The 24723-nt window shown below is 38.9% G+C and overlaps 1 protein-coding gene across 1 annotated transcript in view; it reads left to right on the forward strand.

Annotated features, from left to right (window-relative positions):
* Positions 1 to 1706: 1706 nt before the first annotated feature.
* The window catches only part of SECISBP2L (SECIS binding protein 2 like), a gene marked incomplete at both ends in the record, with an annotated part of 29700 nt that continues 6683 nt past the window's right edge, over positions 1707 to 24723 (forward strand). The window contains 12 exons of the mRNA XM_082005069.1: positions 1707 to 1717; positions 4271 to 4619; positions 15467 to 15645; positions 17038 to 17362; positions 17884 to 18019; positions 18440 to 18669; positions 18757 to 18781; positions 19545 to 19660; positions 22031 to 22162; positions 22705 to 22788; positions 23874 to 24041; positions 24210 to 24351. Coding sequence (XP_081861195.1) covers positions 1707 to 1717; positions 4271 to 4619; positions 15467 to 15645; positions 17038 to 17362; positions 17884 to 18019; positions 18440 to 18669; positions 18757 to 18781; positions 19545 to 19660; positions 22031 to 22162; positions 22705 to 22788; positions 23874 to 24041; positions 24210 to 24351 — 1897 coding nt within the window. The remainder of the gene's footprint in view (positions 1718 to 4270; positions 4620 to 15466; positions 15646 to 17037; positions 17363 to 17883; positions 18020 to 18439; positions 18670 to 18756; positions 18782 to 19544; positions 19661 to 22030; positions 22163 to 22704; positions 22789 to 23873; positions 24042 to 24209; positions 24352 to 24723) is intronic.

Here is a 24723-nt window from a genome sequence, read left to right on the forward strand (position 1 = left end):
ATTTGAATTGTAGTCTGTTAATAAACTGTGATTTTTGTAATTACTCAGAAGTTGTCAGCTGTAAAACATTCTGTCTGCATTTGAAGATTGTATTTTCACATTTACTTTTTTGAGGAGTGGTGAATTAATTTACTTGAGCAGGAACTGTGTATGTATGGATTGAGTAAAATGACATCACTCTGGACAGTACCCCTGGCTTTCTCGAAAATACAGCAGTTATTTGAACTAAATTTCCATATATAGACGTTAATACTGACTTCAAAAACAAAAGTTTAGCTGTTACTTTATTATTTTCAAAGTGCTAAAAATATGTGTTGGAATCAGATTAGAAAACTAGATAAAATACTACATTACAGCTAGTCGTAGTTAAGTGTTAAGATACTGACAGAAAGGATTATCACCATCTTAAATCCTTCTAAATCTGTGGAAAGGTAGATTGCAAACTCTATCTATGTTACAACAATTGCATGTTTAGCACCGAATTTTAGACGTAATAACTTTAAGCATTACAACAAGAGTAAAGGCTAATCCCTTCCTGGCCATATTACAAAGACTTGCAAGGCAGGATCTGTCCTGGTTGGCTCTAGTGCCACTTCACAGCTGCTCTCAGTGGGAGTGCTGGGCTCACTCTGGCTGCTGCCACGTAGTAGTCACATGTTGCCACCAGAATCGTGATTCTCAGATTCATGGACTAATTCCCAGCTCACCTTCCCACTTTGGTTGCAGTATGTTCCCTGTTGCATTTGCCCTTAGCTGCCTGTGCAGGATGATACATGTCGTATCTCCCCACATCAGAGGCAAATGTTTATTGGCCAAGATATATTTTGCCTTCTCTACTTGTCTTTTTCTAGAATTATGCTGAAGATTTTAGTCCCAGTTCAGGGAACCTGTCATTCTGGAGTCAGCTTCATTCCCACTGCCTCCTCCACTTGCTCATGGTGGCAGCCTCCAAACCCGCGCGTGCTGTTGTGGTCACCATTCAGGCAGTGCTGCCATGGAGCTCAGTCTTGGCCTGCTTAGACCTCAGGGGTGGAGGGGAGTGTTACTGAGCAACCCTTATTTCATAGTTCCATGCCAGTGCAATTAAGCTTACACATATGTTCAGCTTTCAATATGAGAAGCTGCCTTGATTTCAGTGAGATTTGCTTAATCACATCATTACATGTTTTATGGGACTTTTTACCCACTAGATGTAAATAGAGCCTATGTAAGCAGAGAGCGTGAGTAGCCATGTACATGCTCTTAGATTTGCTTGTAATCCTGTGATTTTAATGCTGAATACAGTCATTACCAAGTGCCTTTCCGTACTGCTGAGATACCTTGGTTTAGACTCCATTTTTTATTTTTGTGCCTAGATTTTCTTCATTTGAGCGGTGTTCTCCATTGCATTCAGGAAGGGTATCTCCACTATCCAGTAGATGTAGCAATAAACAAAACAACTTCTTAGCAAAATTGCAGTCAACACCTGCTAGGTTCAAGCATCATTTTTGCTTCCAAACTATTCACTCATTTACTCCATGTTACGGTAAAAAAAGTAGCAGTAATTGTTTACGAACTGCCAGATTTGAGAACTGGACCCTTAGGACTGAATATTCAAAACCAACTAGTGCAATTACCAGTGTGTTTAAATTGAAGAGGGTTTTTAAAAAAATTATGGCTTCCTTAAGGACTGTAACACTGCTGAATTCTCTTAACACTTGATCAAGATGACGATGATGTAACCAGATACCCTGGCATAGTTGTGATAGCTGTGGATAGAGGATCTAACATAACTGGTTCCGAGTACTTTGGTATGTTTTTCTTTTTGGTCATGATACAGAGTTAAATTTTATGGGAGACTTGAATTCTTTTCACCCGAGTGGCCACTCAGGTCACCCAGCATGACTTTCTGTATTATGTATATTGTATAGATTTATGTAGATCTGATGTCTATTTAATCACTGCCCAATTTAGATCTTAGAACTTATTGTTATTGTTGTTTAAGTATGCATAACAGCCCTTTCAAGTGTGACCTTTCTGTTGGTATGTATCTTGGGAACAAAAGAAGGATTTCATAATGAAGAGCCTTGCCACAATGAGTCATTATTTTTTAAAAATACAGCAACTATCTTAAGCAAATGTCATAATATATATTCTGTGGTCAGCACCAATTTAGACAAATTAAGCTGCATTCCACACTAAAATGCTGGTGTGCTAATACAAGACGACAGTTGTTCTAGTTGTTTCAGTGGGGTTTTTTCACTGTTTTCTGTCCAGTCACGCAAGTTCTCCCACATTACTTGGGAGATGAAAAGTGACTAGGTTTTAAACAGTCAACCTAATTTTGCACAAATAAGCCTAACACATTCAACTATGGGGAATAAAGCACATTTCACTCAGTAGAGATTTGTTGTTTTTACGGAGATTAAGTTTAGGTGGCTTATTTTATGTTTCATAATTATTTATCTGCAGATTGACATCTTGTATTTAAGTTCATCAGTGACTGATGAAATGCTGTTCCATTGCATCAGCTGAAAGCTCTTGATATAACCAGCTTAATCCCCAGTTTTACTTTCATGACTTCTTGTGTTGAAATAACAAATGTCATTGTGCAAAAGCCCCTGGGAACATAACGTTGTAACTTCAAATTCATCTGTGTTGCTACCTTGAAATGGCTTCCTGGGGTTATTACACTTGTGTTAGTTCTGCTGACCATTTAATTTCATCAAGAAAAGTGGTGGGATACAGCAGTGCATATAAAGTGTACAAATGCTGCAGCTTCTCCAGTTAAGATGAGGTTCTGTATCAACTAGGGTGCTGCAGCCACCCTCCTGTTCTCTTCACTTGTAGTAAAACACTGTCCTCACTGAAGTTAATAGAAATCCTACAGTTAAATTTAACTGGGATTACAACTTCGCCCTCCCTTTCCCATATGATCCATGGGACCTATGATTTTGTTGGCTACAACCCCATGAAAACTTATGTCACAAAACATAAGTAATGTTGCAGACACCTAGGCAAAAGTTATGCTTAGATGGTAATCCTGCTGATGTGGATGGAATAGTACAAAAGGCAGTGACAGTCTGCGCAAGTTCTCTGTTTGTGTCATCTGTTTACAAGATGAGATCTTACTGTGGAATGGCAACAGCCATCTTCATAATACCATATGTTATATATGAAGTTTTAATGGTCAAGAGCAACTCTTAACAAAAAACAAAGGGATTATAGAAATATATGGATTATAGAAATACAATTTTTATGAAGTAGAACAAATTGTTACATAGCATAATGAACATGAATCTGGAAAAATGAAAAAATTTTAAAATAAAGATTAAATCTAGAAAGCTCTAGCAAGATAGCTCTGTAAAGGCATTTTTGGTAGTTTTATCTGTCAAATTTAGATATAGGCTCACTTACTTTTTCCCTTACGTCGGCCATTTATTCCTCACAAGAACCTCTATCAAGCAGAAGCGTGCTTCTTCTATTAATACATTTCACAAATGTATTTTACATGGAAGTGCTCAAGAGTCTGCTTCAGAATACCCTTTGCATTTTTCTTTTACAAAGCTACTTAGTCCTTTTTTTTTTTTTCACCTTGCCATGATTTAGGAATTGATAAAACATTTATCAACCAAGTTGCAAATCATGCTTAATTTACATTAAACCCAAGGCAACAGACATATTAGCTTAATTAAATGTAGGAACATTACATATTGAACATGTGTATGGGAGCATACGGTGTTACGCAGCGCCGACTTGTACACTTTTCCTATCCTTCACAGTCTCATGGACTTTGCTGGCGTTACTCACAGCAATTAAATGTGAGTTAAAACCAGGGCCGCAAAATAAGTAAAAGAAACATCACACAAGCTGTGCCAAAACCCATGTCTTAAAATTTCCCTCCTGTAAGAGTAGCTACCTGGTCACCACATGCCCACCAGCTGATGGCTTTCAGCTGCTGGGGCTGGGCTGGGTGCATGAAAGGCTGGCGGCCGTGCCAGGCTCTGGCCTGTGAGCGCGTCACGGCCCGGCCCTGCGCTTGAGTGACATTTTTTGATTTCTACCTCTTAAGTAAATCACTGATCTTTTTTTTTCTTCGATGTTCCAGATAATTTCAAGGGCACCGTCGGCCTGGGACTCCCCCGACACCGCCTCCGAGGAAGCCGCGCCCCGCAATGCACCTGCTGCCCTCACACGCCAGCGCCGCGTACGCGACGGCCTGGGACAGAGGGAATAACACGGCCCCGCTCCTCGTTTATCTTTGACGATTTCTGTAATGTTTAAGTCACAGCCTCGCTCGTTTTCGGGTATCCAGAACACGGCTCGGCGAGCTACCGGCAAGGGGACAACCGCCACCACCGCCGCCATCCGCTTGGGCGAAGGCGTCTCGCGCGGCGTGGGCCCCCCCGGCTTCCGTCCCAGATGATCCCTCCCCGCCGCCCCCGCCCCGCCCCGCCCCCGGCCGTGGCGTAGCCGGGCTCGGTTTCCGTGATAGCTGCGAGCGGGGCCAGCGCCGCTCTGGGTGTGTGCGGGAGCTTGGCGGGGGAAGCGAGCGCCATGGAGGAGGCGGCTCGGACTCACCGCCGTCCTTATTAGAGCCGCCGCCCAGCCCAGCTGAAGCCATGGACAAAGCCGACAAGGTGCGGGGGGCGGGCTCGGCGCTGCGGAGACCGTAAACAGCTGCGGCGGGGGCGGTGGCCACGACGCCTCGGCGCCGCGGTGAGGGCGGGGGGCGAGCTGCCGGGTGGGGAGAAGGGGTAGCGCCGGGACGGCGGCTCGCTCGAGTCAGACCACGCCTGTCAGGCCCGGCCCGGCAAGCAGCGGCCCCGGGCCGCCGAGCGGAGGGGCAGGGCGCGGCCCGCGGCCTGCCGAGGCCGGCGGTGGCTCGGGGAGAGGTCGGGGACCGAGGGAGGGGAGGTTGGCGTACCTCCCCGCCGAAGAAGGGCCCTGGGGTGGCTTCAGACGGGGCATTTTCAAGGTTGGAAGCGGGAGCTCGGCGTGCATTTGCCGGGTTGGTAGCGCAGCCGCCGTTCTCTCTGGCGGGCGGGAGGCTGGGCGCTGGCCTCCTGCGGGAGGCGTCGGGCCGTGCCCGGCCCCGGCCGAGCCAGGGCTTGGTCTGTCTGGGCGAGCTGGAAAACCGTGGGCATTTCCCCTCGGTGTTGGCAAAGGGCTGTCGAGCTCCGTTTTGGCCTTCTCCCTCCCATCCCTTTAGTCTTTGTTTGAAGCTCATGGAGAACCTGCAGTTAGCGACGTTTAACTTAAACCTGCCTGGTTACTAGAAGAGACTTTTACAGGCTTCTTGAGAACTTTCCAACACGAGATGTGTCGCTCTTGTTGAAATACTGTAGAAATCAGGTTCAGGTTGAAGTTTTCAGCGTTAGGACATAACTGATGGTTAGCTGAGGGGGAAGGAGTTGGGCATAGCTCTCTAATTCTACAAGTAGTTAACTTTTTTCTTCAATTTTGAACTTGGTTTTGTCAAGGTAATCAGGTTGCATTATTCTTAAGACCCTTCAAACTGGAGGTATGAAGAAGCTTAAGCTGGGACTTAAGGATTCATATGATTTGTTACATATATGCAATAAAGTGTTTCATCATCAGGAGGTAGTTCTGAAATATATCTGAAGTGAGTGTTACCATCCATAACAACCTGATCTTACTTTTAAGCCTCTCTTTCAGCAGAATGTGTTGAAAATTCATGAATTACTGCTTTTTTTGTAGTTTTCAGCTTTGGCATCTCCAGGGGTTCTAATAGTAGGGTTAATCAGTAAAATTACAGAATATCTTGTAGCAAAGTAGACACTGAGTAATAATGCACTCTATGAAGATACTGCTTTTCTTTTTGCACATATGTCTAAGTAAGTTAGTTAACAGTGTCTCTTACTACAGTATGGCTCCCACTCTGTCTTGTCTTACTAGGCTTTCTGGTGTGATAATGATTTTAAATTCACTTTTTTCATGCTTTCTTATTTGCCTTCATGTAGAAAAGCCAATCTTACTCTGTAAAAATTACATTAGTCTGTTGTACTTTTTGCTTTAAAATGTTGGGTTTTGTTGTGGATTCCCTTCCCTGCAGTTCTTCTGTAATTAGTACTGCGGTACACTTGTGAAATACTTACTCCTTGTTGCTTGAGCTCTTTGTTACTGGAGGTTCACACGTATTGCCCCTCTCAAACCACTTTCGTCTTATTTGTTGGAAATAGCTCATGAAAGCTGCGAATCATGGTGTTATTCACAGTGTAAAGTTTTGACTCTGTGTGATTGTCATAACTAAGTGCAATATTTCAACTTGGAGGTGCAGTTAAGCTCTTTGAAGCAGGAACCATCTTGTTTATTCTGTTCGCAGCACACCTCATCGTGTTGGTTCCTTATCCACCAGTAAGGCTTCTAGGCAGACAAATATTTAATACCTGATGAGCTTCTAAAATGATTCAGCTATCTTGCTGTTTTTGTCTTCTCGCTTATACAATAGCATGTTGATGAGGAGCTCCCTAAGTGCTCTGGGTTTGAATCTTTAGTGATGTAAGAATTGAATGTAATCTCCTTTACCAGTGTAAGTGTTCGGTAAGGTTGCATCAGGTTTGAGTGCTGTTCCATCTTTGCTTTGATTTGGGTTCCCTTCTGCACCTGTATTGCATGGCATCTGATAAATGAATATTAAAGCATGCAGATGTGTGGTAACAGTACTTAACCTCTTCTCTCCTTTCTCCCAGAATACTCTTAGCCACAGTGTGGGAACTGTACATGCTGATAGGAATGAATACTGTGGAATGAGAATCTGAGGGAGTAGGAATATTGTGCTATGTTTGAAGTATAGCCTTTCAAGGGTAAAGCGGGATTGCAAATGCTTTTGATGGAGAATGTATCTGAACAGAGTTTTGTGGTGCTGGCTCAGTAAATCGGGACAACATGTCATGCACCAAGAACATTTGGACACCTAAATGACACAAGGATGTCATTTGTAGATTGCCTTTCGTGTTTGTTACTTGAATTGTGGTCTGACTTTGTAATAATATGCTCAGTGATATTTTGGCAGCTGACATAGAAGAAAACATAATAAAGCTGTTTAAAAAGAATTGTTTTATGATAGGATGTGTTGTGATTTTTGTAGCAGGTGTGGACGTTCGTTTCTGTCTATGCCAGCACTGATACTGTTCCCATTAGAAAATGTATGGGTTTCAGCAGTTAAGTGTAGGTTTATTTTCCTACAAGAGATGAAATGCAGCACATGACCTCTGGCACTCTTTCTATTGAAGCTGATTGTGGTAAAAAGCTAATGAGAAACAATTTCCCCTCTCGAAGGCACTGATGTGCTTTGATTTTTTTGAAATGTTACACCTTTGTCTTGCCCTATGATTAAGACATTTGGTTCCATTACTGTGGTTGAGAAATCAGGTGAAGTTGCAAAATCAATCATCTGTGTTTTGTATTAATATTGCTTAAAGACAGCCTGTTCTGTTTGCCTCTACTATTCTTGACCATTCAACAGTTGGCGTGATAATATGCTGGCCATAGCAGTAGATCTAGATCAATGTTTTGTGCTCTTTATCCTATCCAATTTCTTTCAGTGTTTCTTATCCATGACAGAATTTTCAACTGAGGAAAACTGGAAAAGGTCAGTTTTCCTCTGTCATGGTTTAGCCCCAGCCAGTGATTAAGTCCCACGCAGCCGCTCCCTCACTCACCTACGGTGGGACGGGGGAGAGAATTGGAAGAGTAAAAGTGAGGAAATTCATGGTTTCAGATAAAGACAGTTTAACAGGTAAAGCAAAAGCTGCGCACACAAGCAAAGCAAGGAATTCATTCATTACTCCCCATGGTCAGGCAGGTGTTCAGCCATCTCCAGGGAAGCAGGGCTCCATCACATGTAACGTTTTCCAAGAAACATAGACTTTGCATGTTTTGAACCTTGAAAGTGCAGAAGAGTTTGGGTTTTGTGAGAGTTTTATATTATCTTATTCTATAATATGTTCTCCAGTGAATTTAAATGTTACTGATATGATATATGAACATCTTAAATTTGTGATCAAAAAGTTACCGTTGACTTGTTTGTAGAGATGAGGAAGCTAATTTACAGGAATGGTTTGCATTAATACTTTTAGTACATGGGCTACAAAGCACTCAGATATTACTACTTTACATTGATAGTGTGAGTTTAGAAGTTTGTATGTACTGCTAAATGCTGTAAACTAGATAAGTGAAGAGCATCCTGTTGGTAGCTTTTTTATCTTTGGACAAAGTTTTTAACTGTAAATATTAAATTCTATTTTTTCCCCTCTAGAATATTCTGGTTTTGAGTTTAAACATGCCAACTTGTCACGTTGTGTCACTCGCTCATTTTCTACATATACGTAAAAATTTTAATACTTTGCTTTTGTTGTATTCTGAGCATGGTACTTTCTTCAGTGAAAGGGAAGAAAATTATGTATTGTTCCCCTATTATGAGCTGAGAGTAAAGGCAAAGACTAACTTCATAGTGTTTTTGCTTTAAGTGTTGCATTGAAATTACTATGTTTGATCTAAAGAGGGAGGATTAAATTTTGTGCTTTAAATGGCCTGCTGCTGGTGTTTCCAGTTGGACTGCATATTTCCCATTCCTGAAGTATCTGCCACTTAGAGGCAACTAATTATAGAAACAATGATTTCCATATTTGTAAAGTTTCTCTTAAAATAGATTAAATGTGACCTGTCTTACTACTAAGATGACTTTTAAACTACAAAATCCAAAATTCAGAAGCAGTATTGTTTTTTAAAAAAAGTTTTGAGCTATGTTTTTCTTACATTTGTGATGAGACTTCTTGTTTCCAGACTTTGAGACAGTAAAACAGCTGATTTTTTTTATAGCCCTCTAAAATGTGGCATCTGTGTCTATTTTATCACCCTGTAAATGGTAAGATTGATATCCAAGTGTTCTCTTCTAAGACAGTAAGCTGACAGAGATCTCTTTTAATGGAAAATGCTGAATGACATTAAGCTACAATGAACAAAAACTTTTCTAAGATTAAACATACAGTGCTAGAACTATAGGACAAATTTTACCAGTTTGTTCCTGCTTGTGTCATCTTCTGACTTTGCAGCTGTTGATGACTACAGTAGCTTTTATATAGGAAACAAAGGATCACTTCAGTATATATGCTGTCTTGAAAGGGTTGTAATTGTTGGACTGAAATATGTAATGAGTTACTGCAAAACATTTTGTAAATTGAAACTAGGGATATCTGCAAAGGATGCTTCTGTACAGATTTTGGTTTCTTTTGCAGGGTTGTGCTTCCGCTAATAAGCAACTGATTGAAAATCTGATGTTTCAGCATGACTTAAATTTATATTTAGAATTGAGTTTGGTTATCAAAGGTCAATTTTAAGAAAGCTTTGTTTAGCTTTGTGATGTGAAAGGTTGAATAAACATGAAGAAGTTGCACTCCAAAATAAAATTAAGTTTGGTCTTGCAATATTTGCAATGTTTGCCTTCAGATTGCCTGATCAAAAACATATACTACTTTATATAAACTATTTAGGGTCTGACTCTGCATTTACAGTGGCGAAGTGCTAACTTTTTAGTAGGCTAGAATAAATCTCAATACTGTGGGAGCAATTAGAGCATAAATTAGTATCACAAGTGCTCTCTTGTAAGGATTAGGAAAAGTGTAGGAACCTTCCCCCAAATTCTTTAGCATTTGACACATCTTTCTTGTCTAATTCTTTTTGTTTGCTTGTGGTTACAGACCAGTGGCATGATCAGTCCTGTTAGTTCTGTTCATCTGCACTTGTCACTCCATTTGTGCTGTGTGGCTGAAGTCTTTGAGGAATTACGTTCATACATATTTGCATGCACTTAGTATTTGCTTCTGAAACAAGATGCTATGTAAAAAAGGATCTGATCTCTTATTCTGGAGTTTACTTCAGTTGTCATTGGTTGCATTTTCCACTGAGTCTCAAGTGTGTCAACATTGTATTTTTAAATGGTCAGCATGGTTTTTTAAAAACCAAAACCACCAACACCAAATGGTTGTATTTGGCATTATTATTTCTGCATCTGGCTGAAGCAGCACAGAGACAGCCTGTTAGAAAATTAAAGTGTCTCAGTTGGATTTTTTTTTGCTTTTCTAGTGCAATGAGAAATTAGCAGCGCCTTTACTTACTACTGAATTGATTATTCTTTTCTTTTGCTTTTCGTTTCACTTTCTCTTCTTTCACTATTAAGGGAATATTATTTCTGTTGTTCTGACAACATATGAGGAGCCAGGAGACCTAAAATGCCATTTACTAAAAAGAGGAGTTACTTTGCTGTCTGTCTTCGCCAACCCTTCGTCCTAGCCAAGAAAACCATAGTCTTAAAAAAAAAAAAAATCTGCTTAGATAAGTTTGGGCAAGTTACTTAGCATTGCTGTTTTGTTTCCCTCACATGTCGAATGAAATCAGTAGCCATCTGTGAAATGTACTGAAATGTCTGAAAAATAACACGGGAGAGTGGTTAGCAGCCTGACCTGACTTAGTACAATTGTTTCCCCTTTTTGCTTGAAGTTTAATAAAGTTTACTGTCGTCATCTGAAGACACATCCTATGTAAGAAGGAACTTTTAAGTATTTTAGAGGGTCTGGTAAAATGCTATAAGGAAGCAATATGTTGAAGTTAATTTTGTTTAGTTTAGTTGGTAATACACTTGAGCTTTCTTTCTGTTTTCTACCCTGAAGTGGAAATGGAGCCTTGTTGTCTAATGAAATGTATCAGTTGTGCTGAGGTTTGCTTGTATTAAGCATGCAGAATTTTTTTGAAACACCTATGTTAAGGTTTTTAAGTTTTCAGTTGCTATTCTGGTGAGCTAGTGCATATATATATATACACACACACAGTGCCTACAGAACAAAACGCAAAATTTAGAAATGGAAGTTTACCCTAAATTCTTCTTTTTGCTGAAACAAGTTTCTTGGAAGCATTAAAAAAACCTTCCAGGAACCAAACCAACCTGTAGGTACAGATTCAATTGCACAAGAAAACAGTGTATAATGTATGTAAAAGATTTCTGAAATGCGGTTTTAATATAATAGTTTTAAATAACAGACACTATCAAAGTTCTGTAGGCAAAAAAAGAAATTAACTTTTAAATACACCCATATGTGTTTATGATTACAGGATACACTGGATCTTTATTTTACCACTATAGGTAAGCTGAATATGTTATAAGCTGTACAGGAAACAGTAATTAAATATATCAGCCAGTTACTCTGTCATAGCAATAGATAATCATTACCTTTATAAGAGACTGGGCAACAGGAAAGGAAACATTAAAATTGTCCTTCTAGTTTGGGCATCTCTGAGTTGTTTGAACATAGCAAAATCAAGCAGAATAATTCAAATGAAATTTTCTTAGACTTATCAAATTACATGGTAACAGTGTGGTGTGGGTTTTTAAAATAAATAAATGCGCCCCCCCCCAATGCAAAACCCCAAACCTAAAAGATGTGTAATCCTATTTTTACTGGAAAGATTTAAATAGATCAAATTTTGTCCAAAATAGTTGGATGGACAAGTAACGTAGGGATTATCTTTGCAAAGTGACAAGAAATACTTTGGTAGGGCAGCCTTGCTGATGGGAGTCATTTGGCTCCTGCTTTGATGAGCTGTATCTCCTTTTTTTAATACTTGTTGTGAAAGACTGTTCTCTCCTAAAACTAGTGATGAATGACAATATAATACAATATCACAAAAATCATTGTAATGAGACCATTCTGCGAGTGACTCACCATTAAGGAATGATTTTTGTATTTCCTCATCAATCTCCCAAAATAATACAGGGAAAGAGCAGACAGCCAGACAAGAAAGATGTTTAACATAGGTAATCTTGTCCCAACGTGAATCACAAATAAAATGTTTTGACTATTTTCCGAGCGAGGACTGGAGTGGTTTATAATTAGTATCTTGGCTAAAGTTCACTTGACATGTTGCTGGGAGGTAGCTACCAGCAGACTAGGAATAGTTGTTTGAAAGTTTTCAGAGCTTCATTAAGAATGCCGTACTTGTAAAGCACTCCTCCTAGTTTCACTGTTGAATTTTCTATGGGCGAGACAGCCTTGGTATGTTTCTTTAATGTTTATGCCATCTAGTTTTGTAGGCCAGCCTACAACTGAATCTGTTCTTATGCAGATATTTTGCCTGGCAATCTTGAAAGAGCATGAAAAAACCCTTTAGTTTTCAGGGAGGTATTAGAGTGTTGGTGTTTGTCATTCATTACATGATCGCTGTACATAAGCACTTGACAATTTTTTTTTTTTTAATGAAAAGTGTTTATCCCCACGGTGCTGTGCGTTGAGGAGAGTGCCTTGCAGTTCTGCAGCGGGTGAGTCAGTTACCCGGCAGCTGAGGGATGTGCCCGAGGTCCGAGAGGAAGCTCTGGGTAGAGCGGGGGGTTGATCTGTGTTGCACAGACTTGGTGCTGCTCCTGCAACTGCACCAAAGCTTTTCCTCTGAATGAAACTTCAGGAATTGAAAAAGAGTTAACGTAGAAGGAAGGAATGGTCACCTACTACCTAACGATCAAGAAATGCATATAACATTAAGGTGGGTGATTGTTCCACTGTAACACAGACCTTGTTGCACAGCATGTAGGGATACTTCCGTACTGGTGCTTATAGCCATAAGCATTTTCAGAACAGTCATTGATAACTGCCTTTTTTGACAGGGATAGTGTATCTTGTCACTTGCCGAGAGGTACTCCCCACCCACCCCCAGCCACCCTAGTTCCACTTCTATCCCTTTATTGCTTTTTTTTAAGAAGTTTTGTTTTCCTCTTTTGCTGCTAAAACTTCATGTCTCTTATGCTACAATTTTATCTGTAAATGACTGATGTTCTTATTAAATAAGCAGCATATCAAAGCAGAGACTCATTTTGTTGGAAGGGATGTTTCCGCTTTCCCAGCACACTTTGACAAGTCCAAAGACAGAAAAGCTTCTTGAGAAATGGTTGAAAATAGCATGAACTCTATACTTCATGATTTTGCGCTCTTCCCCCCCCCCCCCTTATTTTTTAATTCTCAAATTCTCAGTTCAATTATAACCAAGCTTTGGCCTCGGTCACTAGTTTTCAGAATGTCCTACCATCAAAGTTGTTAAGGATGTAACTGATCTCGAGTTAATACTTGAGATCAATTACCTATTCATCAAGTAAAGTAAATACCTGTTCATCAGTAAATAAAGTCAATACCCATTCATCAAGTAAAAGTAACTTTTCTTACTGACTGGGACACTTACTTTCAAATGCAGACATCCTGCAGACAAGGGTCTCCTGTCCTAAAAAAGTTTCATTTGGAATGCTTCCTCCTGTGTTTATGAAGTTCATTTTTAGTCAGGTGCGCAGTATTTGGAAAAAGAGTGATGTTTAAATAGAAATTATTTGGTGAACTGATGTTTACAGGAAATTACTAATGGTGAAGTTTGAGCTAATACTGCATAAAATCTCATGAAAGGAGTATGAATTAGCAAATTTGATAATGGAAGGATAAAAATGGAAGCAGACACTTTGTCTATAATAACACTTTTTGTAGGAAAAGTTGGATTCCACTTGTGCAAGTCATCTGAATAGCTGTTACAGAATGACTGCCTTCACAATTACTTTGCTTGGGCATTGTATTTGGGGTTGAAAAGAATGCATTGAGCAAAATTTTCAGCTTTTTTTTTTAAATTGGCTGGGAATTCTAATACTACAATTATAAGTTATGTGTATTGAAAGTACTTCTATATTATAAAAACATATTGCATCAGTCACTGGTAGTTATGATGATTTAATAGTGAGTATAATACTTACACGAAAGTTAGGGAGCTTTTACAGTCTTGACTGTTTTTTCTCTCCTCTTTCTAAGAGTGCCTGACAGCAAAGTACTTAAATAGCAGTTGGTTTTCAACTTGCTTGCTGAATTACAGTTTAACTCATGGTCTTAGTAATTTACTTGATGATGATTGTACCTTTTGCACAGTAATTAAACTTTCTTGTATGTAAGTGTGTCAGACTAACTAACTAAGATCCAATACTCTGCATGAGTGGGTCTTGACCTTACTGTTGCTCAAAGGAATGTTTGAGCTAGGAGTTTTTCTAATTCAGTCTGATACATTAAAGCACCTATTCATCAAGTAAAAGTAGCTTTTCTTAACTGACTGGGACAATTATTTTCAAAATACTTTTGCACTTGACCCTCCCAGATCCTCCACCCTTGTGCTGCTAAACAAATATGGGAACTGATCACATGTTTTATTAAAAACCCCCCACATTTATAAACGTGTAGATTTGGATATTGTACAGTAAGGCTGAGATGTCTCTGGATGGATTGTGGGTTTGACGCAGAGCAAGGATATGGGCTGAGAATCGTGTGGTAGGTGTGGGACTACTTGCCATGGTATTTTCAGAGCTCCCATTGTTTAATTGATTCTGCTCATGTGGATGTTGTGCAGGTAGTGACAGGGATAGAAGACTGTCCTCAGCACGTCAAAAGTTCAGGCTCTTCTTTTTGTAAAACAAGAGCATGTACTTGTAAAGGTTATGCATTTACTCTGGAAGTGTTTCTCAGGTAAATGGAAAAGTTTTTGGAGTCCTTGGCTGCTTTAGAGAGAATCGTCTTAGAAATTGGTATTCTATGAGCTATTAATGTGAGACAAGTCTAATTAAGCTGAAATCTTTTTATAAAAAGATGCTTTGCAGTTGAATGTAACTTACAATGGAATACAGAATTTAAGGGTGCTTTGGATTTGCAGTTGTCTCATTAAAAAGAGTATTTTTCATTGTTTAAGATCCTGCTAATCTGTGGAAGACCAAAAGTGTGTGTAAAAACACCTTATAAACTGTTGAGGATACATTCAGGGTCGGGGGAGATACTTTTCTTTGAAAGCACAGTTTAAAACTTAATTCTAAGCAGTCTTCCCTCTTCATGGCAATATTTAATCATATTCGTAACACTGAAATATGTTAAAATTGTGCAGATGGAACGTGTGTGTGGTTCTTCTGTGACACACCATCTAGTTTAGGAGTAACCCTATGGTTTGCTGCTGAAAAATCTTTATGATTGCCTAGGCTAGGAATGTGGTCAATTTTGTAGAGCAGGCCAGGCAGTACTACATCTTCCATATGTTGGTTTCACTTACGAAAGCCTACACAACTGTGTTCCACCTCCAGTGCTAGCATGCTTTCTTTCTGTGCTCAGACTAGTATATCCTCTGCAAGATCTGAACTTCAGTCCCATTTAAATTACTTGATGTTTGTATTGCACTTTGAAAATGTAAAGGTTAATACAAATGCTAAATGTTGGTGATCTGTATTACACCCTGTGTTGACGGGAACGACGTAACAAGCTCTTGCCAACTGTTTTCTGCCTCTTTCAGTTTACTGCAGAAATCCTGTAGTCTTGTCATCCTGCTATTTGTGGTAATTAGCTTTATGAATCTAAATTTTCCCAAATAATTGATGATTGTATTTAATGAAGACATTGCTTCTTTTCTCTTTAAGAATGTCAAGCTGTCAGCTGAAGTAGAACCATTTATTCCTCAGAAGAAGGGTCCAGAAACACTAATGATCCCAATGGCGCTTCCTAACGACAGTGGAGGAATTAATGGCATGGAACCAACTCCTATCCCTAGCTACCTGATCACTTGCTATCCATTTGTACAGGAGAACCAATCCAATAGGTAATAAGTGGTTGCGGTCTTCATGGAAGATGATCTATTTTTAAATAAGTTAAACTTCTGGTAGACTTGAGAGGAGTCAGTGACTGTTGGCTGTATATTAATTGTATTCATCATATTCAATCTTCTGACCCTTCATGGGTGAGGATGAAGTTTCTCTGTCCTGAGTCTTTTATTACTTATTTCCTTCTTTCTACTTTCCTCTATTCATACTCTTTGCTGCTTTCCTTTCCCTGGGTACAGAGGTCTGGTACCAATCCCTCACAAAGTCACCTGCTGTGCTTTTGCATCTTGCAGGGCAGTTAAGAGCTCTGTGTCTGAATCTGATGCTGAGGCAAGGCTCCAGGTGTCCAGCTTGGATCCTGCCATGGTGAAACAGCATGCAGTTGAAACTTGTGTTGAGTGTAGCTGTATCCAGTTTTCTTTGTATAACTAGTTTTAATACATTGAGTTTAGGAGCTCTTCAGCCCAAGTGTGTTGGTCACTGAACGCACAACTTCGGTTCTTGATTATTCTGTGTTGAAGGCATAAATAATTATTGCTGTTTGGTTTTGAAAAATGTACCAAATATTTGCTTAGGGCAGCTCTTTAGTGCTGCTGAACTTGAATAGGTAAGAACAAAAATAATCCTTTAGCAGCTGCCTGCCGCAGATCTGTAGAAATATCCTGAATCTTTGCTTTTCCTGTTCTCTTTCTGTAATATTCAGGCTTCTGCATTTTCTGTGTAGGTGGTCTCCTGGTCTATTGGGGGTTTGAAGAGAAAGAATTGGGTTCATAGTTTCTAAGGGGGTGGTCTTGTAGTATGCTGTATCACAAATAAACACAGGAAGAAGTCTCCGCACTTGGTTTTAGTAGTAGGTTTGTAAGTGCCCGTTTTCATGTGTGCTTCTTAAGGCCTGCATTTTCATAGGAATTTGGAACAAGGGTGAGTTGGCAAATGAATACTCTTGGCCCTCAGTTAGCTAATGAACGTCAGTGTTCCATGTGTCTGCTAGCTTACCTTGTGTAAGCTTAGGTATCTATGTAGGTTATATCTGTTTTCTGAAACAATGAAATTGTAATGGGTCCAAAGTACTTGTTGAAGGAATTGCCTGCATTTTATTTCTAGGTTTAATATTAGAAATTTAATGAATTTATACAAATGCAAGATCAACAAAGATATTTATTTTGCACTTGAATGTAATTTGAGCTTGTGAATCATTTAATAGGCATCTCTAAGAAGTCCTAATAAATGTAAGTTCAGCTTTTAAAAGCTAGGAGCTCATGAAACAAATGAGTTTTGGTTATTTGGTTGGTGGTTGGTTTCTTTTTTTTTGAGGGCCTGGTAGAGGTCTGAATTTCCTTGAGAGGGAAAAATTTACAGAGTGGGGTTGTCTTTCCTTTTGATTTTTACAGACAGTTTCCATTATACAACAGTGACATCAGATGGCAGCAACCCAACCCAAATCCCGCAGGACCATACCTTGCTTATCCTATAATATCTGCGCAACCACCTGTTTCTACAGAATATACATATTATCAGCTGATGCCAGCACCATGTGCTCAGGTCATGGGTTTCTATCATCCTTTCCCTACCCCCTATTCTGCACCGTTTCAAACAGCAAATGCTGTAAATACAGTTACTACAGAATGCACTGAGCGTCCCAACCAGTCGGGCCAGGTCTTTCCATTATCCAGTCAGCGGAGCAGAAGCAGTAACAGGGGACCAGTCATACAAAAAGTAAGTCTGTTTTTTAATAGGATAAGTAGAACTGTATAAAGAAAATGTCTTTGCACAGGAAGCATGCATCTTGTTTGAGCAAGAACAGGTGTGCTATAGTATCAATGGAAGGAAAGGTGGGCAGAAAAGATGTTAATTAGAGAGTAGCAAAAGTCTGTCTAGAGAGATGTTTTGTGGTAAAATACTTGGTGAGTTTATGAAGCCTGCAAGCATAACATGGGAGTCTCCCTTCCACTGCCTCTCTGCTACTTTGGTCTGAGCTTAGAATTACCTCATTAGAGAGCAAAGGAAGTATACCCATACTTTCTTTACCTTTTTTTTGATACTTACACATCATAATGAACAGTTCATGCAGAAAATACTGTGAGAAGGGTAAGAAATCAAATGTTTTTTATGAATATTTTCCTTAATCTCTTGTCTTTACACATGACTTCTGTAGAGAGCATTAGAACTTTTAATTGCTTTGTTTGATTACAACTGTGAAGTCAAATCATGATACCTGTGTATGTCTTTTGAAACAGCAACAGCAGTTACAGATGCACATAAAAAATAAACGTCCTCCAGTGAAAAATGTTGCCACTCAAAAGGAGACTAGTTCATCAGGTCCTGAGAACAGATCAAAGATTGTTTTGTTGGTTGATGCATCACAGCAAACAGGTAATTCCTTTCTTGTTCTGTGTGTACAGGATAACTAGAACTACATGTCAGTCGCCATCTTTCCTAAAGGAAGTTGGATCTGGTTTAGATGTGGCTTTTCAGAGAAATTTTTGCAGATCAAAAATATAATGAAGAAAAGGTGCTGATGGTTGCAAGGACTTACTCAATATGTCACGTTACAGTGTTGCAATGATACAGTACTCCTGCAGACACTTTGCTGCTGTCAAAAACAGACTATTCTTGAAGGAGCTGATTATTATTAATACTTGGACCTAGACATAATTTTTAATCTTATTAGAAGGAAGCTGTTGTCGCGTGCAAAGACTTTTGGCTTTTTCCATTTGTTTTTATGACATGTGGGTTTTTCATGTCTTTTGACAATTCCTGTGCAAGTAACCATATTTTTACTGTTTCTTGTAGACTTTCCTTCAGATATAGCTAATAAGTCACTTTCTGAGAGCTCCTCTACAATGCTTTGGAAATCAAAAGGCAGACGCAGAAGAGCTTCTCACCCTGCTGCGGAGTCCTCTAGTGAACAGGGTGCGAGCGAAGCAGACATTGACAGTGACAGTGGCTATTGTAGTCCTAAGCATGGCAATAACCAGGCTGCAGCCATGACTTCAAGAAATACAGAATCTTGTGCAGTGAATGTATGTAAACATAACTGAATAATTTAACCATATTTGTATTCTACAGACTAATAAAAATTACTAAAAAATCTGTGTTTTCCTTTTCAGGTTGTAGAACCATCAGTAAATACAAGTAAGCATTGTCTTAGCTGGTGAGCTGTTTAAAATTTGGCTGTGTCACTTCCGTGTTTTTGCTTTACATTTGGTAGGAAACATCTCTTGATCTGCTTCCAGCATGCTACTCTAACTGATCAGATACTTCTGAAGATATGTCTTTACTGTGATCTCCACCACCTCCACCAAGACCCCTGTTACTTGTTCAATGAACAAGTGTATAAGTAGCTGTCACTAATCATTTATCAACAGCTGCCTTTCTTTTAAAGATTAAAAAAGCCGGAGAGTCCAATGGAAGCATTCAGACAAAGCTGTGCTTCTGTTGTATTTTTTCCTCAAGCTTCCTTACCCTGTTGGACTGGGTAGTAATAGAGCCAGAGAGTTCTCATTCTCTTGAAGTACTGATACTTTTTTTAGAAGCTTTAAAGAAGTACTGTAACATGAATAAATGTTTTGATTAGTCTGGTAGTAGTGGGTTATGCTAGTGGCTATTATTTGTCACTGGACCAAAATTGGTATGGATGCGAACCCAAGATTTCCTTTGTCTGACTGCTTCCTGATGATCAGTTGTTGGCAATTTGAGTGTCTGTCATCTGACTCTTCCGTAAAGGCAATTCTGCTAATGTCTAGAAATAGCTACAGAATTAATGTTGTCAGTGGAGAATTAGACTTTCTCAGAGAAATTTATTTGTATCAGAATTGTGTTCCTGGCTCTGATGGCATGTGTATCGTTATGATGTATTTTGTCATTAATTTTTTCATAGATGGCACTTCTCTTTCAGCTGGTGTAAGTTGGACTAATGTAAACTCCCAGGCAACTCAAAAAAAACCTTGGGTTGAAAAAACTCAGACATTTGCTAGAGGTGGAAGACAAGCTGAACAAAGAAATAGTTCACAGGTATGTTGTTAATGGTGCTAAATTCAAGTATTCTGTTTCTTGTAATGTATGAAAATAAGAAATTTGAAATGGATTATAAAATTAACATACAAAGAATAGTTAATGAAAACAGTGAATGAAAAGTATAGAAACTTAATCTAGAAGTCCAGTTGCACATGTCTACCTTATATGTTTCTTGAGCTAGCACTGGATCATATATATGTCTCTCAAATATTTAATATTCTTGGCAATTTTCTGCCTATAGGCTGTTTTTTATATGCAGTGTTCTTCCTAGGTAGATACGTATATGAAGTAATTAGTGAAATTAATACACTGTGGATGTAGAAAAGTTTTTGACCTGTTCACGCTTTAGGAAAAAAATCCCAAACTATTGAAAGAAAGATTCGGATGTGATGGTAAACTGTACTCCTGTCTTCTCACTCCTGTGGTCTTTTGAAACTTTTGTAATTTATATTGGCATACCATGTTATTAGCAGTTTTATTATTAATAAATTACTGTAAATTTGATTTATGCTCAAACTTGAAGAATATGTCTCTGTAACGTTTCCTTCAAGTGGGACAGGATTTCTGTAATCAGTATGTGAGGAGAAGGTGGCCTTACTAATTTTGATAGTCTAACTTTATTGAGGGGGAGTGCAGAAGGGGGGCAGAGAAGGCTGAAACACCTGCCTTTGCTTAGCCATAGGTTTTGCTTGAATTCAGTTATTGCAGACAAGAATTAGCTGAGCTTGAAGTGGGAGCTTTATCATAGACATGCCTGTATGTGAGCTAGCTTGCCCTGTTTATTTTTTTTGATGGAACTGTTAATTTGTCTTGAATTTTCCCATTTGGTATCCATGGGTTTATTATATAAAGAAGCTTGCTGATGCTTGTATCTGGCAGTGTAGCAGTTCTGAAGCTTTTTATAACCTGTAGTCAAATTGGAGGCTTTCAGAAGTCACTATTTGTGGTTTATGGCATTGGGAGAGTAGGAAGCACCAGATTTCCTTTCATCCAGTCAGTTTAGAGACTAAATCTGGCAGTTATTTTAAATATTTAAAAACAAAGCTGGCACAAAGAGTTTTAAATAAGGTTTCCCCAGCCAAATTCACTGTACCTCAGGGCAGAATTGTCCTAGAAACTGTTTTTCTTTGAAACTAAATTTGTAGCAGGTCTGTAGGAAATTTTCTTGAGAAATACATTAGTATGAGATCCAGAATTTCAGATTCAAATCATGCTTTGCTTTCAGCCAACCAGTCTTGCACATGGGTTTCCACCAACCTTTCATGTAATAAAACAGACGAATGTTTATACCACTATACTAAGGTTTCTGGTCCTTAGAGAACTCTGTGCCTGTGCACTGTCATAAAACACATGTTGAAAAGACAATAATTGCATGCAGAACAATGATGTAGTGAGAGAAAGTTCTTTTGATTGATCACGGTTACAGACAGTTCTTCAGGATTCATGTCCGATTTGTATACATCACCAGCACCTCTTGTATTTTTCTTCCAAGTTTGGCCAGAAGGACCCTATTTTAAATTAGAAATTGGGAGATGAGTGTATAGAGATGCTGTATTTGTCTTGGGGGGGATAAGCTGATACTATCTGTAGAATATGTTTGTGCAGGTTTAAAAAAACAAAACAAACAACAAAAAACCAAAACAACCCTAAAAAACCCCCACAAAATAATAAAACAAATCATTGAATAGTTGGGGTTGGAAGGGACCTTTAAAGGTCATCTAGTCCAGCCCCCTTGCAAAGAGCTGGGACATCTTCAACTAGATGAAGTTGATCAGAGCCCCGTCCAACCCCAACCGGACCTTGAATGTTTCCAGGGATGGGGCATCTACCACCTCTCTGGGCAACCTGTGCCAGTGTTTCAGCACCCTCATTGTGAAAAATTCCTTCCTTATATCTAATCTAAATCTACCCTCTTTTAGTTTAAGAACCATGACCCCTTTTCCTGTTGCATCAGGCCCTGCTAAAGAGTCTGTCCCCGTCTTTCTCATAAGCCCTCTTTAAGTATTGGAAGGCTGCCATAAGGTCTCCCTGGAGCCTTCTCTTCTCCAGGTTGAACAACCCCATCTCACTCAGCTTTCTTCATAGGAGAGGTGTTCCATTCCTCTGATCACCTTTGTGGCCCTCCTGGACCCAGTATCCAACAGAGATAATACCAAAGCACAACTTACTCATAGAATCATAGAATAATTTGGGTTGGAAGGGACCTCTAAAAGTCATCTAGTCCAACCCCCAGTTAATTAAATCTAATTCTGTAAAAACTGTACTGTCTTAGCTTCCAGTTAGCAGACATGAGAATGCCTTACATGCATGCACAAACATCTTGAAAAATTGAAATTGCAACATGCTAATCATGTTCATTATTTTCAGTCCGGTTTCAGATGCAGAGACCACAGCACATCTTCAGAAAGAAGGCAGAATTTGCAGAAACGACATGAAAAACCTCTAACTACAAGTCAGTCAAGCAGAACAGAGCAGAGTCCTGAACCTCTGTATTTTGAGGTAGTGTTGTAAGAAAACTGTTTCTGTATTACAGTAATGCAAGTTGTGTGAGGAATAAGTGATGTTCTCAACAGGGAGAAGTTGTAAAACATCTGACTCAGAGGCGTACAGTATAGTGCTCTAATTCTTATGTGATGCTCTCATTGTGTACATACAAAGACTTGTATTTGAGTGTTGTGGAAAGTGTAAGAATTTAGAACTATCCATGACTGACAAATTAGATAAGCAACTTTCAAGAAACTTTTTCTGTTCACATGCAAATGAAAATTACTGTGTTCTCTAATTTATCCCCCCTAATTGTAATTGGATTTCTTTAGTATAAAACACTGATGAATTATTCTTTTTTTTTGAAAAAAGGTTAGTCAGATACAGGAATGCTATGTTAATTTTTTCACCATTTTCTATTTGTGTCACTTTTAAGCCCTTCTAGCTTATGTGTGACTTCAGGATTCAATTAATTCTTCTAGCTTCAGCTGTTCCAGTTGATGCTTTTCATGTGACTTGGTTCCGTTCTCTTCATTCTTAATTTGTGTCTTGTTTAGGATGAAGATGAATTTCCAGAGCTAAATAGTGACAATGGCAGCAGCAAAAGTAGTAACATACAGCAAAAGATTTCACCCAAAGTAGTAAGTAATTACTTGTTTTGCAAAGCATTTTGAAGTTAAGTTGTTTTGAGACTACTTGATTTGTGTAATTTTTTTATGAATCTCTGCTACAATACTTACAATGTGGTAAGTGTGATGTTCTTGGGGTATTTGCGTTACCAGTTTTGGATGCTAAAGAAATGACAATTAAAATAAGTGGTGCAGAGAACCCATCTTAAAAAGACTGCTGGATTTTTGTCTGCTAATGAGATTATCTTACAGTTTCACTTGTTAACACGTATGATAGACACTTTGAATCATAGAATATCCCAAGTTGTACAGGACCCATAACGATAATCAAGTCCCACTCCCAACTTCTCGGTCTCACTGATAGTTTCTCATGAGTTTTGTGCTTTTTGAAGTCACGTGCTAAATTTTGGGTGAACAATAGATGCAACAGGACTTCTGAGATTAAAATTAGTTTTAAGGATTATCAATCTTTCTTTGTGTTAATACATAAACTACATCCTGGTTATTCTTTCTGACTCAAAGGGCTTGCATTCAGACTGATGCTTTGATGCAGACTTTTCTTAAAATTGTTAAATCAGCAAATATGTAGTAATGGTGTCAATTTTTCAAAATAACTACAGTTTGTGTAGTGTTTTCTGAAATGAAAATAAACTAAACTTTATCAGCCCTAAGGCTATAGAAACAGTTGTTGGAAAGATGCTCTTTTAACACTTGATCTACTTAAATATTTTGTTGCAGAACTATACATACAGACTACCTGATCTCTTTGGCTGCTTTCCAGGAAAGTGAAGTCCTACATGAAATCTTCACGGGGTGGGGGGGTGTTGGGGGGGAACCCTACTCCATTACTTAGCAATCAGACTGGAAAACCTTCTGAAGGCATAATTGGAGATAAATGTAATAGTTTTCCCATACAAAAAGGAAATATACATAAGTTTATAGTTTTAACTTACTGTGTCATCTAGCGGTACTTAATTGGGATGTCATACTGCTGACCAAAGCAATGGTTCATCTGGTTTCTGGAGTGCCACATTTCCTATGGTCTTGAGAGAAAGGTCTTTTAATTGTGTGTTTTTGCATTTTGTTTAAAATCCTAGTTGGATGACTTACCAGAGAATTCTCCAATCAATATAGTCCAAACTCCAATTCCCATTACAACCTCTGTACCAAAGCGTGCAAAAAGTCAGAAGAAGAAGGCCTTGGCAGCGGCGCTTGCAACAGCTCAAGAGTATTCGGAGATAAGCATGGAACAGAAAAAACTGCAAGTGTGTAGTGCCCACCCCTCTGGTCCTTCCCCCACAGTAGTTGGTAAAGAGGAGGTTCAGTTAGCTGTTGGTCCTCTTTATTCTATAATATCAAGAATCTCTTTTGTAACAAGTGTTTTGCATGCCCTATTTCTTAGTATTTATCAGCATGTGATATTCATGTTCTAGGAGGCTTTATCAAAAGCAGCTGGAAAGAAGAGCAAGACCCCTGTTCAGTTAGATTTGGGTGACATGTTAGCAGCTCTTGAAAAGCAGCAGCAAGCAATGAAAGCTCGTCAGATCACCAACACCAGGCCCCTCTCATACACAGGTATTTCTAATCTGCTTGACTATTGCTAAATGCATTTTGTGACAATATAAATGTGATCAATCTGGGCATCTTAAATATGCTTTCTGTCAAGTTTTATTTTTTTAATAGAAACATAATAAAAACCTGGGAAGACTTTCTTAATACATTTCTCAAAAAATTCACCTGTGCTATCTTTCTCTGAGCTGCTATATGCAATGGTGAAAGTCTATGTAGAACTGAGGACAATTCTCTTAAAAGACCTCACTATTCAAAACCTCAGCATTTGTGTCTTGAGAGTAATTCAGTGCTGAAATGAATATGTGAGAAGAACTGTATGAGGTCAAACCAAACATCTACTACAGATATTACGGAATTCTCTTTGGAAGCAGCTTA

The sequence above is a fragment of the Phaethon aethereus genome (assembly GCF_964289735.1).
Source record: "Phaethon aethereus genome assembly, chromosome: 12".
NCBI lineage: Eukaryota > Metazoa > Chordata > Aves > Phaethontiformes > Phaethontidae > Phaethon > Phaethon aethereus.